This window comes from Delphinapterus leucas, unplaced genomic scaffold, assembly GCF_059928025.1.
Source record: "Delphinapterus leucas isolate spDelLeu-1000000601 "Yukka" unplaced genomic scaffold, BTC_Dleu_Yukka2 spDelLeu_asBTCV2_sq25, whole genome shotgun sequence".
Lineage (NCBI taxonomy): Eukaryota > Metazoa > Chordata > Mammalia > Artiodactyla > Monodontidae > Delphinapterus > Delphinapterus leucas.
This window is the reverse complement of record NW_028322234.1, coordinates 12,542,751-12,558,669: the sequence shown is the minus strand read 5'-3', so window position 1 is coordinate 12,558,669 and position 15,919 is coordinate 12,542,751. Positions and strand designations below refer to the sequence as shown.

The 15,919-nt window shown below is 51.8% G+C and overlaps 1 protein-coding gene across 1 annotated transcript in view; it reads right to left on the bottom strand.

The window, feature by feature from the left end:
* Positions 1 to 835: 835 nt before the first annotated feature.
* COL5A3 (collagen type V alpha 3 chain) overlaps positions 836 to 15,919 on the bottom strand; it is a 39,935-nt gene continuing 24,851 nt past the window's right edge. The window contains exons 42-65 of the mRNA XM_089905496.1: positions 15,723 to 15,830; positions 15,580 to 15,633; positions 14,859 to 14,912; positions 14,104 to 14,211; positions 13,974 to 14,027; positions 13,729 to 13,782; positions 13,565 to 13,618; positions 13,399 to 13,452; positions 12,761 to 12,868; positions 12,038 to 12,091; positions 11,801 to 11,854; positions 11,353 to 11,406; positions 10,836 to 11,195; positions 10,608 to 10,661; positions 10,058 to 10,111; positions 9,764 to 9,871; positions 9,421 to 9,474; positions 9,305 to 9,340; positions 8,798 to 8,851; positions 7,999 to 8,206; positions 7,806 to 7,918; positions 5,976 to 6,044; positions 3,294 to 3,533; positions 836 to 3,203 (exon numbers count right to left, since the gene is read on the bottom strand). Coding sequence (XP_089761622.1) covers positions 3,057 to 3,203; positions 3,294 to 3,533; positions 5,976 to 6,044; positions 7,806 to 7,918; positions 7,999 to 8,206; positions 8,798 to 8,851; positions 9,305 to 9,340; positions 9,421 to 9,474; positions 9,764 to 9,871; positions 10,058 to 10,111; positions 10,608 to 10,661; positions 10,836 to 11,195; positions 11,353 to 11,406; positions 11,801 to 11,854; positions 12,038 to 12,091; positions 12,761 to 12,868; positions 13,399 to 13,452; positions 13,565 to 13,618; positions 13,729 to 13,782; positions 13,974 to 14,027; positions 14,104 to 14,211; positions 14,859 to 14,912; positions 15,580 to 15,633; positions 15,723 to 15,830 — 2,307 coding nt within the window. The 3' untranslated portion in view covers positions 836 to 3,056. The remainder of the gene's footprint in view (positions 3,204 to 3,293; positions 3,534 to 5,975; positions 6,045 to 7,805; positions 7,919 to 7,998; positions 8,207 to 8,797; positions 8,852 to 9,304; positions 9,341 to 9,420; positions 9,475 to 9,763; positions 9,872 to 10,057; positions 10,112 to 10,607; positions 10,662 to 10,835; positions 11,196 to 11,352; positions 11,407 to 11,800; positions 11,855 to 12,037; positions 12,092 to 12,760; positions 12,869 to 13,398; positions 13,453 to 13,564; positions 13,619 to 13,728; positions 13,783 to 13,973; positions 14,028 to 14,103; positions 14,212 to 14,858; positions 14,913 to 15,579; positions 15,634 to 15,722; positions 15,831 to 15,919) is intronic.

Below are 15,919 nucleotides of genomic sequence, written 5' to 3'. Positions count from 1 at the left end.
ACTCTCCATGTAACTTGTTTGATTTTCCTTCACAACAATTAATACTACCTGAAGTCACATTACATAGAGATTTGTGTATAATCTGTTTTCCTCAGAAGTAAGATCCTGAGGGGCAGATACGGCATCTTTCTTCTATCCCCAGCATCTGGAGCAATGCCTAGTGCTTAGTACACACTCAATAGAGCTAAACAAATGAATAAGTGAGTAAAGGGATGAGCTCATCGATTAACCTCTGGGCACCAATATTCTTCATAGCGTTAGCACTCTTAGTAACATTTACGGAATGAATAAAGGAATCCAGAGCAAGTATTCAGGTGGCCTTAGAGGGCTGCTGGCAGGAATAGCAGAGTAAGCTCTGGTTTGGGGTTTTTTTTAAATAAATTTATTTATTTATTTATTTTTGCCTACATTGGGTCTTTGTTGCTGGGCATGGGCTTTCTCTAGTTGCGGTGAGCAGGGGTTATTCTTCGTTGCGGTGCACGGGCTTTTCATTGCGGTGTCTTCTCTTGTTGCGGAGCACGGGCTCTAGGCATGTGGGCTTCAGTAGTTGTCGCTTGCGGTCTTCAGTAGTTGTGGCTCGCGGGCTCCAGAGTGCAGGCTCAGGAGTTGTGGCGCACGGGCTCAGTTGCTCCACGGCGTGTGGGATCTTCCAGGACCAGGGCTCAAACCCATGTCCCCTGTGTTGTCAGGTGGATTCTTAACCACTGCGCCACCAGGGAAGTCCCAAGCCCTGGGTTTGAGGGAGGCAATTCACTCCCACCTGCTACCTCTACCCACACAATCCCACCTGATCCAACTTAACTCACACCAGCCCTCCATCACTCCTAACTCAACAATGTCTATCAAGTGCTGAATGGATAAACAAAATGCAGTAAATTATTATTCAACAATAACAAGGAATGAAGTTCTGATGCATTCTGCAACATGAACTGTGACATTGTTATGCTAAATGAAAGAAGCCAGACATAAAGGACCACATGTTGTATGATTCCATTTATATGAAATGTGGAGAACAGGCAAATCCACAGAGACAGAAAGATTAGTGGTTTCCTACCACTGAGAGGTTTGGAGGAGATGATGGGTGACTGCTCACGGATATGGGATTTCTTTCTGAGGTGATGAAAATGTTCCAAATTGATTGTGGTTATGGTTGCACAAGTCTGTGAATACCCTAAAAACCATTTAATTATACACTTTAAATGGGTGAATTATATGGTATGTGAATTATATCTCAATAAATCTGTTTTTGAAAACCTTCAACCCAACATCTAACCCCAAATTCAAGTCACCCCAAACCCAACTCGATCACATCTTAACTTACCACACTGGCAATCCCTACCCCATATTCATAGTAACCCCTACTTGCCTCTACTCAGTTCATTCTACTTCTTAAATCAACCCTAATTCAATTCAACCCAATATCCAATTCCAAACCCTTAATGCAATCCACTCATCATTCCAACCCCCAATTCAACAGATCCCCAAACTGATTCAACACACTTCAAACCACCCTCCAACTCAACTTATCTTCAACCCACTTCAATGTAATTTACCCTACCCTTAACCCCTAACCTGCAACTCACCACAAGGGTCAACTCATAATTCAATTCTCTTCACCCCCAACTCACTCCCTTGACCTGCCACCCAAACCTTTGACCCCTAGTCATTTTATCTCAAACCAAAACCACATTCCATGTCACCTCTTGATACATCCCCTCAGCTCAGGCAGTGATTCCAAGACCAATCAAGGTCAACATGGAGATCTGTCTATTTTCTTTTTTAAAGTTAAATGTCTTCCTAATAGGTTCACAGTTTTTCCCAGCTTTATTGAGATATAATAGACATATAACATTGTAGATGTTTAAAGTGTATATAACATGTTGATTTGATACACTTATATATGGCAAAAAGATTACCACCGTAGCATTAGCTAACACCTCCCTCATGTCACATATTTACCATTTCTTTTTTTGTCCTGAGAACATTTAAGATCTGCTCTCTTAGAGATCTGACTATTTTTTCAACTTTTCCTCTAGCAGCCTAAGTTAATAAACAGGCCCATCACTTCCAGTGAATCCCATTATAATTAGGTTCCCCGACCCCCAAAGCTACCTCTACCAAAAGACTCAATTATTAAGACAGGTGGTGGCAGATTCCTTGGGTGAGACAAGAGCCTGACCCTAAGAGAGATATGGCCAGCGTCAGATGAAAGGCAGACGGGGACACAGTTCACTGGTTTATTCTCAGACTTGAGATTATGCCCTATGGCCTGGGGCGGGGGGGAGCGGACTTGGGGATCACGCTAGAATCTCTCTCATCATATCCCAGCCCTCCCTAAGGAAGAAGCAGATGAAATATACAACAGAGGGGGTTTTCCCTTTTAATACAGACCCAGGTATAAATAGGGCAGCACCATTAGGATCCTGATTTACCCCCCACCATCTTGGCCCCCAAACCATCTGGCATGGCAAGGTGCATTTGGGGAGATATGGGGGGAAGCAGTATTCAGAGCTAGCGGGGCTGAGGCAGCAGAAGGAGCACACAGCTCAGCCCAGGGAAGTCCCACTTCCCTCTGTCGTCTGACTTCAGTCCGTTCACTGTGAACCCACCTGAAAATAGGAATGAGTGAAGAGGTCCCAGCCTGGGATCAGGAGACATCCAGTGCTTAACTATGCGGAAGGTAGCACCAAAGGGTGTTGAGAGCACTGACTGAGGGGTGGGAGGCAGGCATGGGGGGCATTCATCAGCTCTGAGTTAGAAGTTCATTGCATGGGGGTCAGGGGAGGGAGTTGAGCATCGGGTGAGCATGAAGGGGAGACAGAGCCAGACTACAGTTATGCCAGCTGGGGTGAAGTGCAGGGAAACGGGACTCATGGGCCAGGGGAGTCCAGCCTCCAGATCCCCGGAATGGAGAAGGAATACTGTTTGACGGTGATGAGCAGACTCTCCCCTGGCTCCACAGTCCCAGGAGACGATAAATGTGATGGCTTCAAAGCCTCAGCACCAAATGTGCCCCATCTGGGGCTCCCTCATTTTCCCTCCCACCCATGAAGCTCTCAGCTGCTAAAGCAGACGGGGCCCAGTTCAAACCCAAACTTCTGGTTCGTCTGGCCAAAGTCAGCGGACGCCATGTCCCATAAGGGCAGAAATCCCACTCGGGAAGAGCTGAACTGGAAGAGGGTCTTTGTCTGTCCCTTCCGGAGCTGACCGTGGGAAGACACGGATGCTGAGTCAGGGGGAGGGTAGCCACAGCCTCCCGCCCTGCTCTGGCCAGCCCCTCACCCCTCCCTTACCCTGCAGCCATCGTAGGGGACAGTGATGGTGGCTGCTGCCGTCTGGTTGAAGGACAGCTCCTCCCCGTTGGTCCCAAGGAAACTGACAGAGCGGCCATGGTCTCCCGCAGCTTCGTCCAGCCAGGCGGCCGAGTTCTGGCAGGAGTATGTGAAGCTCTGCCGGGCTGTGGCACTCAGCAACTTCAGGAAGGTCAACTGTACCACACTCACCGGGGCCCCATCAGCATCCACGTAGGAGAACTGGAGGTGGGACAAAGAAGAGGTGAGGGTGCTCCATTCGCCTCTACTCTTTCTGAGGTACCCACCGCAGACCTGCCCGCCCTGCCACGTCCTCATCTTTATCAGCCCCACCAGCCATCCGGCCGTCCATGATTCTCTTGCAAGCCCCTAGGCACGTGTGGCTATTGAGCCTTTGAAATGCAGCCGGTGAGACTGAGAAAGTTTTCAAAACTTTATTTAAATTTTAATTTTTTTCTGTTGGCACTCATTTTTTAAAAATTGAAGTATAAGGGCTTCCCTGGTGGCGCAGTGGTTGAGAGTCCGCCTGCCGATGCAGGGGACACGGGTTCATGCCCGGGTCTGGGAAGATCCCACATGCGGCGGAGTGGCTGGGCCCGTGAGCCATGGCTGCTGAGCCTGCACGTCCGGAGCCTGTGCTCCGCAACGGGAGAGGCCACAACAGTGAGAGGCCCGCGTACCGCAAAAAAAAAAAAAAATTGAAGTATAGTTGATTTACGATGTCGTGTTATTTTCAGATTTACAGTGAAAAGTTTTAGTTATTTGTGTATGTGTGTGTGTATATATATATATACACACATATACTCATATATATATATATTATTTTTCAGATTCTTTTCCATTATAGGTTATTACAAGATATTGAATATATAGTTCCCTGTGCTATACAGTAGGTCCTCATTGTTCATCTATTTTATATATAGTAGTGTGTATCTGTTAATCTCGAACGCCTAATTTATCCCTCCCTCCCCTTTCCCCTTTGGTAACTGTAAGTTTGTTTTCTATGTCTGTAAGTCTACTTCTGTTTTGTAAATAAGTTCATTTGTATCATTTTTTTAGATTCCACATGTAAGTGATATCATATACTTGTCTTTCTCTGTCTGACCTACTACACTTAGTATGCTAATCTCTAGGTCCATCCATTTAAATCTTAATTTTTTATTTAATTATTTAATTTAAAACTTGTAACGTTAATTTATAACTAATAACTGAGCTTCAATCCATTTATCAGAAAACTGAGGTTGGAACAACTTGAGGATGTGAATCTACTTTTTCAACTGCAGGTTTTATGCAATCTAAGTACTTCCAAGGAAAGTTAGTGTCCAAATTACGATGTGCTATAAATATAAAATATGCACCAGACTCTGAAGAACTCAGAAGGGGAAAGTTTAAAATGCCTCAATAATCTTTATATTGATATGACAATATTTTGGGTATATTGGGTTACATAAAATATATTATTAACTTGAGATAACTGGCTTGGTAACGCGTCCTGGCTTCCTTCTCTTCCCTGTACCCTTTCATGTTCCACAATTGATGTTTTCTGGAATCACGTCCCCGGTAAACCCCTTGCAATTGAGTCTTTGCCTCAGGGTCTCTTTCAGGGGAACCCAAACCAAGATACACCCTGACATTATATTATAGCTTTGTTTCCTTGGTTATTGTCTGTCTGCTTCCTTGGTCCTATTCCCAGTAGAGTATCAACTTCATGAAGTTAGGAACTTTTCTTTGCTGCTATGTTGCCAATGTTTAGCATACACATATATGTTACATAAACAAATCCCAAATGAACCCAAGATTTCCACTCCATCCCGTAAACCTGACCTTCTTTCCATTTACATATCTCAGAACCTCACTAGACATCAGTCCCTCAAACCAGGAACCTGGGTGTCATCCCTATCTCTTCCCTCCCCTCCATCTCATCAATTACTATCGTGCCATCTCATCAGTTACTAGGTCTTATTGACTTGTCATCCCATCAATTACTAGGTCGTACTGACTTGCCCTCTTAGAGGTTGTTCTAAGCCATGCCCTCCTCTCCATCCCCATAGCACCAGCTCCAGCCTGGTCCCTTCCTTGCTCTCTTGGACCAACACATCAGTCTTCTGGGTCTCCCAGCCTCCAATTTCCCCATCACCACCACCACCAGCTCAGAGGCATTTTTCTATCACAGAGATTTAATCTCGGTGCCTCCCTCACTTAAAAACATTCCATGGCTCCCTACTGCTCATAGATCTTTCTGAGGAAGTGGGCCTAGCTCACACCCACCTCCCCAGCCTCTTCTCCTACCACATTCCCCCTCACACTCTCTAGAGCACAGCAAGTCACCTTTTCTTTAAATTTACCAGGCCCTCTCTTGACTCTGGGCCTTCGTATATCCTGTTCCACCTGCCTGGAACACTATTCCTTGTCCTCCCAAACTTGCAACCCAACTTATTCCTTAGACCTCAGCTGAGCTGTGACTTCTACCAGGAAGCCTTCAGGTCCTTCCAGCACTGCCTCTGGATCGCCACCATGACCTGTGCTTTGCCCTATCATACATCTGATGCTGTGATCATCAAGAGGCAAAGTGAGTCTATCCTTTTCATCTCACCTCCTCCAATTCCCATGCTGGTTCCCACCAATTTTTATACCATCCCCACCTTGGCCTCCAGGGCAACTCACCTTCTTCCCTCGACGGAATGTGCTATACCAGCTTCCCAGCTTTTCTCTGGACCAGGAGGCCAGTTTCACCTGGGGAATGGAGGGGACGGTGTAGCAGGTGCCCCAGGGGGCCACCATGTCCTTTCTGCATTTATCTCCCCACAATGAAAGCTACTGACTGTAAATATCAGGGACTCTCAGTCTGTTCTCTGACTGTTGGACTGGACTTGGCTGGTGCACAGGACAGACCCAAGAGGCTGGGTGTTCCCGCCTTCTGAGGCAGCCTCCACCAATGATTGATGAGAGCTGGTGGATAAATGCCCCGGGCTCCCTCTCCCCAAGGTGGGGGACAGCTCCCAGGAGCCTACCCTACACTGTCTCCTGGAAGTCCCCAGTGGAACTGAGCCTTGGGTGTCCAACGGTGATGTTTTAACAGCACACCCCTTATTGGCTGCCTCCCCTGGCCCCTCTCACTTACCCCTCCTGGGATCACCTCCTAAATAAATGACTTGCCCTTGTCAAACCCTCATCTCAGGGTCTGTGTCTGGGGAACGCAAACCAAGAATGTTCCTCACTCCCTGCCCCAGCCTCTCTCTGGGCAGAAGGAAGATGAGCTGGTGAGAGATCAGGCCTCAGGTGTCAGCAACTGTTTAGAGATCGAGCCCTGCCCTCAAGCCCCCATAAATTGGGTGGGGGCGAGCTCGTCTAAATTTGCATCCACTAGGGTATCTGAGTTCCCACTAAACCAGGGCTCTGACCAGTATAAAATAAGAATAAATAAGAAGGACATTATTGGGCACTTTTGCAGGCCCTGAGCTTACAACGTGTTTTACCTGCAGTAGAGGTATTAACACAGCGACGCACATGGTCAGTGTTCATTCAGTGTCCCCTGATATGTTCATTGGCGCCTCAATGGCACAACCACCCTATGAGGTAGATACTTTCTTGAACCCCACTTTACAGATGAAAAAACTGAGGTGACAGATCTGGATTCCAGTCTGAGCAGTCCAGGGTTCAGAAGCTCACTGCACACCCACTGCTCTCTATAGCCAAGCCTGGTGCTTGGTGTCAGAGGCTGTTAGGCTCAGGGCTCCCTGATGGAGAACCCCAGGATTTCTGGGGAACCAGGTGGAGGGCAGTGAGCCCATGGGGCCTATAAGACAGCAGGTTAGGAGGCACAATAGAGCGTGGTTAAGGGCTGGGACAAGAGCCAGACTGTCGTGGGTAATCTTGTCCCTCTCTGTGCCTCAGTTTCCCTGTCTGGGGGATGATAACAGAATTTTATTTTTTTAATTGAAGTATAGTTGATTTACAATGTTGTGTTAGTTTCAGGTTACAGAAAAGTGATTCAGTTATACATACATACATATCTATTTTTTTCAGATTCTTTCTCCTTATAGGTTATTACAAAATATTGAGTATCGTTCCCTGTGCTACACAGTAGGTTCTTGTTGGTTACCTATTTTAGGGATGATAACAGAATGGCCACATTGGTGGTTGTTAATGCAGCCAAGCACTTAGGGCTGGCACACATACCTGCTATTTCAAGGTTCTCCATCATTATTGATTTCTTTACTAGATTTTCTTATCTGTCTTTCCCCATAGAAAATGAGCTCCATAAAAGCAAAGCAGTTTTTTTTTTTTTTTTGGATTCTCTGCTGTAACCCCAGCATTTCAAGGAGTTGGCATACAGTAGGCGCTCAATAGATGTTAGTTGAAGGAAAAATAAAGTCCCAGTCAACGCCTGGTGTGTGTGTGTGTGTGTGGACAGGGTATGAATGAAATGGTTTCCAGAGTCTGGTCCCTCCTTCCACGACCACCACCTCCCACTTCACCCCCAGAGGTACTCACGGTCTCAAACTTCTTGTCTGGGTAAAGGCAGGTCTCTCCTCCCGCCGTGAAGTTGCAGAAAACCCTGAGCGCATCCCGCGCGCAGCCCTGATTGGGGTCAATCCAGTATTCCCCTGCCGCGGAGCCAGGTAGGGCGGATGAGCCGGGCGGACCCCAAGGCTCCCCGCCCACCGGGGGAGGGACGGAACCTCACCGTCGGGCAAATGCGGGTGGTTGCGGTGCAACTCGCTGCACACGAGGCCCGGGCTCTCAGCCGTGCCCGGAGGGCGTCGCAGCTGCTCCAGCTCGAAGCTCAGCGACGTGATCGAGGCCAGCACCTCCTCCAGGCCGCCCTCCGGGACTCCCGGGCTCGGGACCGAGCGCCGGCGCCGGCGCAGCCCGTGCAGCTGCGCAGATGGACCCTGGGCGGAGGTGGGGATGGAGGAGAGGAGGAGATCAGAGACGCAGGAGGAAGAGACAGGGAGAGAGAGGGGCAGAAATGAAAGACGTGGGGGGCAGAAAGACACAGGGGTAGGGGGAGAGGAGAAAGGGGAGGGAGAGAGAGAGACAGGGACAAGGGGAAATAAACAGTCAGAAACAGAGACACGGGAAGGAGAGAGACAGAAGGGCTCAGAGATGGGGAGAGGTCGAAGTGGAGAGAGGATAAAAAGAGACAGAACCACAAAGTCAAGCAAAGGAGAGAGAGAGAGAGACAAGGACAGAGAGAGACAGAGAGAGGGTGCGCCCGGAAGAGAGAAACAAAGATAAAATAGTGAAACAAGTGTTTGAGATAGAGACAGAGAAAGGCCAGGAGAGATGGACATGACGAGATACGGTCAGAGCCCCCATGGATGTCCCCCCCAACGCCCTACACACAGCCCAGATCCTCCTTCAGCTTTTGGGGCCACCTCCCACCCCACCTGCACCCCCTGAACACCTGGTGTTCCACCCAGTTCTGGGCACTGAGGCACCCAAGGGGGGACACACTCCAACATAGTCCCTGGGTAACTCACCTGGGGGCCGGGGGGACCTGGGGGTCCAGTGTCTCCACGGGGACCTTGGGATCCCTGTAGGGAGAAGTCATTTGGGTGTGAACTCTGTGTATGGAGACCTCTGCCTGCCAACACACACACACACACACACACACACACACACACACACACACACACACACAGCACTGGGGGTAAGGACATGCAATTTTCAGCACCAAGAATAAACTGCACATTTTCTTTCTATATGTGAACACCTCTGAAGTCATCATCTTAACATCTGTGACAAGTCATAGTTTACTTGGTAGAACTGTTTTCTTCCATAGCAGTTTATAAAATAATGGCTCATCTTACAATGGATGGCATCTTAGATTTGATAAAATACAATGGTAGGTGTTGAAGAAATACTTGTTGAATGCCTGACTGACTGAATAAATAAATGAATGAATGCAAAGGCCCTGAGGGTCCTAGCGCAGTGAAGGGGGCTGGGAAGCTGGGATGTGAGAGCCCAAGGGAACAGTGAGTACTCACCAGGGACCCCTTTGAACCTTTCTGTCCTGGAGGACCCTGTGGGGTAGAGACAGGGAGAGCCGGAGTCCTGGCTGGCCCAACAAGGTGACCCCACCCCACAAATCCCTCATACTCACCACCACACCTCGGGGTCCAGGGTGGCCCAGAGAGCCGATGGGACCAGGGGAACCCTGGAGAAAGGACATCAGAGTCATCATTGTTAGGGTTCATCCCTATGGTCCAGACACATCCCCCAGACAGGCTTCCAGTTCCCTCCAAAGAAGACCCCAAACCCCAGATGCAGACTTCAACCTTCAAGTCCCCAGAGAGAGTCCCCCATTTTCTCCAGACACAACCCCTATCATTCTAGACCCAGGCTTCCCGAATCCCCATACCCACAGTCTCCAAACAAGCCCCACTTCTGCCTTCCCACCACCCTCTGAACATAATCTTCCCACTCGAGGCAGGACACACACTCACAGGTTCTCCCTGGAGGCCAGCAGGGCCTTGCACTCCTGGCAAACCCTGATCCCCTTTCTCACCAGCCTCCCCAGGGGGGCCAATGAGACCAATTAATCCGATGTGGCCCTGGAGGATAAAAAAGGCACATGTTGGGGAAGAAGTGTGGGTGGGGGATTGGGAGATTTTTCTCCTAGAGCCTTGGAGTAGTAGAGGAGACTCCAATCTCCTAGCCCTCTGGCTACAGAGGGAGGTAAGGGTGGAGGAGAGGGGGGTTAAGTGGGGGAGGAGAATAATGGAAGGAGGTATCCTTACCTTTTCCCCCTTGAGGCCAGCATCTCCCTTCAGCCCTGGGAGTCCAGAGGGCCCCTGGAAGAAGAGTTAGGGTCAGCTGGTGAGTCTCAAACAGAAAGCCTCAAGGTCCATGTGAGTGATTGGGGGGATGGTCAAATGGGAAATTACCCAGGTTTCAAATGGAATTACCAGGGAAGTGGTCATGGGGATGATGGTCAAGAAAGAGGAGGGATGATGAGAGATGAATGAAGGGGTTCGTTGGAGCACGGCCAACTTGGATGGTCAGTGGTCAGCATCAATGTAGATGGTCAGTGTAGGCTATTAAGATAGGTGGTCTGTGTGGTCAGTGTAGACCATCAAGACGAAGGGCCAATGTGGATGGTCAGTCAGTGTAGATCACTGAGATGAGTGATCAGAAGAGATGGTTAGTATAGATGGTCAGGGTTGACCATCAGATGGACAGTCAATGAGTGGTCAGTCTGCAGCATCAGCACCCACGGTCACTAGATGCTCACTGGATGCCCAGTGTGGTTCCCAGTGCTGGGACCTCAGGGACAAAGAAGTCTCTTACCAGGGGGCCAGGAGGGCCCAACTGTCCAGGAGGTCCCAGCAGGCCTGCTTCACCCTAGGGCAAAGCAGAACATGAGGGGCTGAACTCTGCCAGAACTCAATGTGGATGTCCCGCTGCCCACCAGGGTCAGCTCCTTCTAACTATGGTGAGAAATTACAAGATGGGAGCACATAAGGAAGGCAGGATCCGCCCCCCCCCCCGCCCTGTCCCTGTTCCCACCCCACTCACCACAGGGCCAGGGATCCCTCGAAGACCCTCAGGCCCGACACGCCCAGGGGGCCCTCGAGTCCCCACTGGGCCTGTCCTCCCTGGAGGCCCGTCAGGACCTGGTTCCCCCTGAAAAGCACAGGGGCAGGGGAGGGGGCAGAGAGAGTCAGGGGGTGGCTGCCTCCTGACCCGCCAGCCAAGAACCAGCAGGGAGGGGTCAGAACTGGAGCACCCGTGGTGTCCCAGGCCTCTCCCCATTCTGATGGCCCAACTGTTGGCTGACAGGTCAGGAAAAAGCCCCCCCACCCCTTGGCAGGGGGCACTCACCTTGGTACCTTTCTCCCCTTCTCTGCCTTCTCGACCCGTGCGACCAGAAGGACCCTTAGGGGAGAAAGTGTGAGTGGGGGGCTGTGAGGTGAGTGGGTGCTCTGGGGATGAGTGGGGGGTTTGTAAGGGGGAGTGGGGGGCTGTGAGAGTGAATGGAACAAAGTTGGAGCCAGGGCAGCCAGGAGGTGGTGGTGGGGTGCTCATCACTCACCCTTTTGCCAGGGGGCCCAGAGGGACCGGGTTCCCCAGAAGCACCAGGTGGACCCTGGAGATTATAACCAGCAGGGTAGTTGAGGATGACGGTTTCAGGATGCCTTTTTATTTTTTTTTAAAACATCTTTATTGGAGTAGAATTGCTTTACAATGGTGTGTTAGTTTCTGCTTTATAACAAAGTGAATCAGTTATACGTATATATACATCCCCATCAGGATGCCTTTGATGTGAAGACAGCCTTCCCCACATATCACCCGGCACCAGCCATCTCCCGCCTCTACCCTCAAGCTACTCACATTCACGGTGAGGACCCAGAGAGGCAAAGCAGGTGCATCTACAAGGGCCCTGGGTACCTCATTAACCCACTCTCCTGACCCCCCAATTCACCCACCCACCAGCCCCGACCCCCCTCTTCATGCACCACATCCTCTGTTCCCCTACTCACCAGTCCCCCCACATCTCCAGGGTCTCCCTTCTCCCCTGGGGGGCCGTCTTGACCCTGTGGTGGGAGGAACAAAGTCAGAAGGGGTCATGGGGGTACATGAGAATTTAGGGGTGAGGTTTGGAGGAATGCGAAGGTTATTTCCTCCATCGACCTTGCCCAGGTCTGTGGGGGCGTTGTGGAGATGGGAACAGAATAGGGAATATGCTAGGCTTTCGAGTAAGGAGGGGTCACACTCACCGAAACCCCAGGGTCTCCGGGGGGGCCTAGGTCTCCTGGGAGCCCTGTGGGGCCCTGGAACACAGAATGATGGATAATTATATCTCTGAATGATGGAGCGTTCATTCATTCATTCATTTAACTGTGCCCGGACACAGTTCTGGTTGCTGGGATACACTGGTGAACAAAACACAAAATCCCAGCCCTGGTAGAAGGAACATTCTCGTGTTTAATGTGAGCTAAGTATGTTCCATGCATCATCTCACTGCATCCTCTAGGCTTGGGACTCACAGATAGAACTGACCTCAGAGAAAGGACTCGGCGAGTGGCGGGGTGGTGAGATTCAAATCAAGGTCCCTCAGACTCCGAAGCTCCTTGCTGTCCTCCATCCCAACCCCGAGCCCCATCGCCATGGTGGGAGGGGCTCCACCTCTGCCCTGATGGCAAATCCTTCATCAGCCAACTCTGACCTAGCATGAGTCTCAACCTTGACCTTCCCAGCATTGTTAGAACTCAGTGTGGAATCAAGTTTCCCCTACTGCAATGATATATAACCACTCCATTTTTATATCGATTCATTCTGTCATTCAATCAGTCATTTACTCAGCCATGTTCCGGGTTGCTTGTGGAATCAGCACACTGGAGGACGGGACCCCCCCACCCCGGCTGGAAGTTGGGGAGCAGGTTCAAGGTGACACATGTGCTCCTCCCCGAGTCTCTCCCTCCATGTCCCCCGGGACTCACCACGTTCCCTTTTGCTCCATCCTCTCCGGGGGGGCCTTTCTTGCCCGGGGGTCCAGCTGCCCCAGATGGGCCTGCATCCCCCTTTTCACCAATTTCTCCCTTGGGCCCCTTTTCAGAAACAGAGTTCAGAGGTGCCTGGCCTCTCCAGGGGTCAAGGGTTAGCATACCTGGACTCGGGAATCTGGGTGGCCTGGGGCTTTCCTGGGGTTAGGGGTCAGAGTAGCCTAGACTGCCCAAGGGTCAGAGGTCAGAGGAATCTAGGATTTATAGGAGTCAGGGGTCAGGATGATCCAGTTGTCCAGAGGTCATGGGCAAATTTGGGCTAGCCCATGTGCCACCCTGGAGTGAATCAGAAAAGGGATCCCCTCTGGGCAACTCATCCCCAAGCCGGGGCTTGTGGTTTAGATCTGAGGCCCACCTGCCTCCTCTGCCCTACACCCTTGTGCAGTATACAACCTAGAGAACTTTGTGTAGCAACCCTGATACCTTTCAGGGCTCTGTCATCAAGATAACGGGGGACGCCTGTAGGTCCTGGGTCAGTGGGTGACTTAGGGCTGCAGAGGTCATGGTGGCCCTAGATGCCCAGGGGTCAGGGTTCCCTGAGATGGGTGCAGGGACACTGGACAAAGGTCACTCACAGGGATGCCTGGGATTCCTGGGGGTCCCGGGTCTCCAGGCTCCCCTGGCTCACCCTGCAGGAGGCAAAGTGAAGGTGAGAAGAGTTCCCATCCTGGCAGCCGCCCCCAGGCAGGACTGGTCGTGCCTCCCCACCCCAGGCAGACTCCTGTTCTCTCTCTCTCTCACCTTCTCGCCCACTGCTCCAGGCTGACCAACTCCTCCAGGCAGCCCTGGAGGACCCTGGAGAGACAGCAAGGGGTACAGCTGGGACTGTGCAATCCCAACAGCCCCTTCTTGGGAAAGCTATGTCCTCACCTCTGAGGCATCCTGCCCTCCCCCAGAGTCCTCACCTCTGATCTGCTGGGGCCCTGGGGACCCCGAGGGCCTGGAGCTCCATGGGGACCCTGTGGGACAGTCAGAAGAGCATCCAGTGACCCCATGGTCCTTCAAAGCTCCACTAATCACAAACACCACCCTTGATGCTGGTGACCCACATGATCCTTAAAATGACAATGTGACCTGTGACCCCCCCAAATTGGTTTAATGGCCACCCCCGCCCTACCACCACCACCACATTTTCCCCCATTGTCCATACCATGGACCCTACATCTCCAACTTCCCCCTTTTCTCCAGGAGGGCCTGGCATCCCCTGTGGAACAAAGAGGCAAACTTGGGGCACAAAGTGGGAAGGACCAGAGGCTGTACCCCCAAACTCAGACACCTACCTGCAGGCCAGGGGGGCCAATCACCCCCATGAAGCCTCTCACTCCATCATCTCCTTTCTGCCCAAAGAGGCCTGGAGGTCCCCGGTGTCCCTGAGCCCCATCTGCCCCCTGGGGGGAGGACAGGGCAAGGCACAGTTAGGGTCTGTGTCAGGGGTCGGAGAGAGGCTCAAGGTCAAAGTCAGGATTGAGGCTCAGGGCTGGGATTCAGTTTGGAGAGGGTCAGGACTGGGTTTGAAGTTGGGGATGCAGGTTAAGCGTCAGAGATTAGCAATGAAGTCAAGGGTTGAGTCAACGTTTTTCTAAAAACTTTGCATTGGGTGGTGAGTCAGGGTCAAGTTGAGGTCAGTTAAGGTGATGAGGGGAAGGTCCAGATGGGGTTGAGATGTAGGGTAGGGTTTGAGGTTAGGGCCAAGGTAGAATCAGAGTTTGAGCCCAGGTTTGGGGTCTGCATTGGAGGGTGGGTCAGGACTGGGGTTAAGGGTAAGATTGGGTCAGGTTCGGCTACTGTTGGATGTGAAGGTCAGGTCTGAGTTGGGATTGAGGTTAAGGTCACAAGCAGTGTTGAGATTAGGGCTGTGATGGGGTTCAGGGGTTGAGGTCAGGTTTGAGTCAGATTCTGGGGTGAGTTCATATTGAGTGTTGGCATGGAGGGGTAGGTCAGTGTCAGGGCTGAGTCTGGGCCTGAGTCACCATGGAGAACACTGTCCCTTCCCACTAGGGATCCAGGGGATGGCCACAAAACTGGGATCACTCACCGGGGAGCCTGGGTGTCCCACAAGACCCCGTATCCCTGTTGGTCCGGGTGGGCCCTGGAGGAGGGAAAAGAGTCAAAAACCCCTCGGGGCCTTCCCTGGTGGCACAGTGGTTGAGAGTCCGCCTGCCGATGCAGGGGACACGGGTTCATGTCCCGGTCCGGGAAGATCCCACATGCCGCGGAGCGGCTGGGCCCGTGAGCCATGGCCGCTGGGCCTGCGCGTCTGCAGCCTGTGCTCCACAACGGGAGAGGCCGCAACAGTGAGAGGCCCGCGTACAGCAAAAAAAACCCCCAAAACCCCTCAGGTTCAAGACTGGGGGGGGTGGAAACACTAGAGATGTCAATCACTGCACCCCTGTCCACTCCCCCCACCAAGAAGCTGCATTTCCCTCCCCCAACCCTGTCTTCCTAGCTACCAACTCATGGGACCAGACAGAGCATGTGTCCTAAGTTTGGCCCATCAGAACGTTTGCCCAAAAGTCCCACCAGGACCCAGGGACTGAGCTGGCTCCCTGATGCTGGGTGCTGCGGCTGAATTTCCGGAGGGAAGCTGGGGGTGCAGTTAGCCCCTTTATTCCAGGTAGCTTGAGTGGCTTCTGTTACTTGCAGGTGTCAAGATGGGTCTCATGAAGGCAGGAAGCTCCGTGGCCTCCCCCTGGCCATCCTCCACATCCCTCTCCCCTCCCCGAGGACCACCCCCCTCACTGGGGCCCCCCACTCACCGCATCCCCCTTATCGCCTTTGCTGCCTTTGTGACCAGGGGCTCCCACTTCTCCCTGCAGAGGAAACAGGATGAGGGAGGATCATGCCTCCCTCTACCCACATCCTCCCCCCAGCCCCTCCCCTTCCATGAACTCTCTCTCACCTTGTCCCCTTCCTCGCCAGAAGGCCCCACAGCTCCAGGGGATCCAGGAAGCCCCAGGGGCCCTGGGATCCCGTCTTTGCCAGTGGGACCAGAGGGGCCGCGTTCACCCTGATGGGCGGAGTGGAAAGGGGTATGTCGGGGCCAGGGGAGAAATGAGCTCCTGATATGTAGAGGGCTGGGTCTGGGGGATGCCTGGG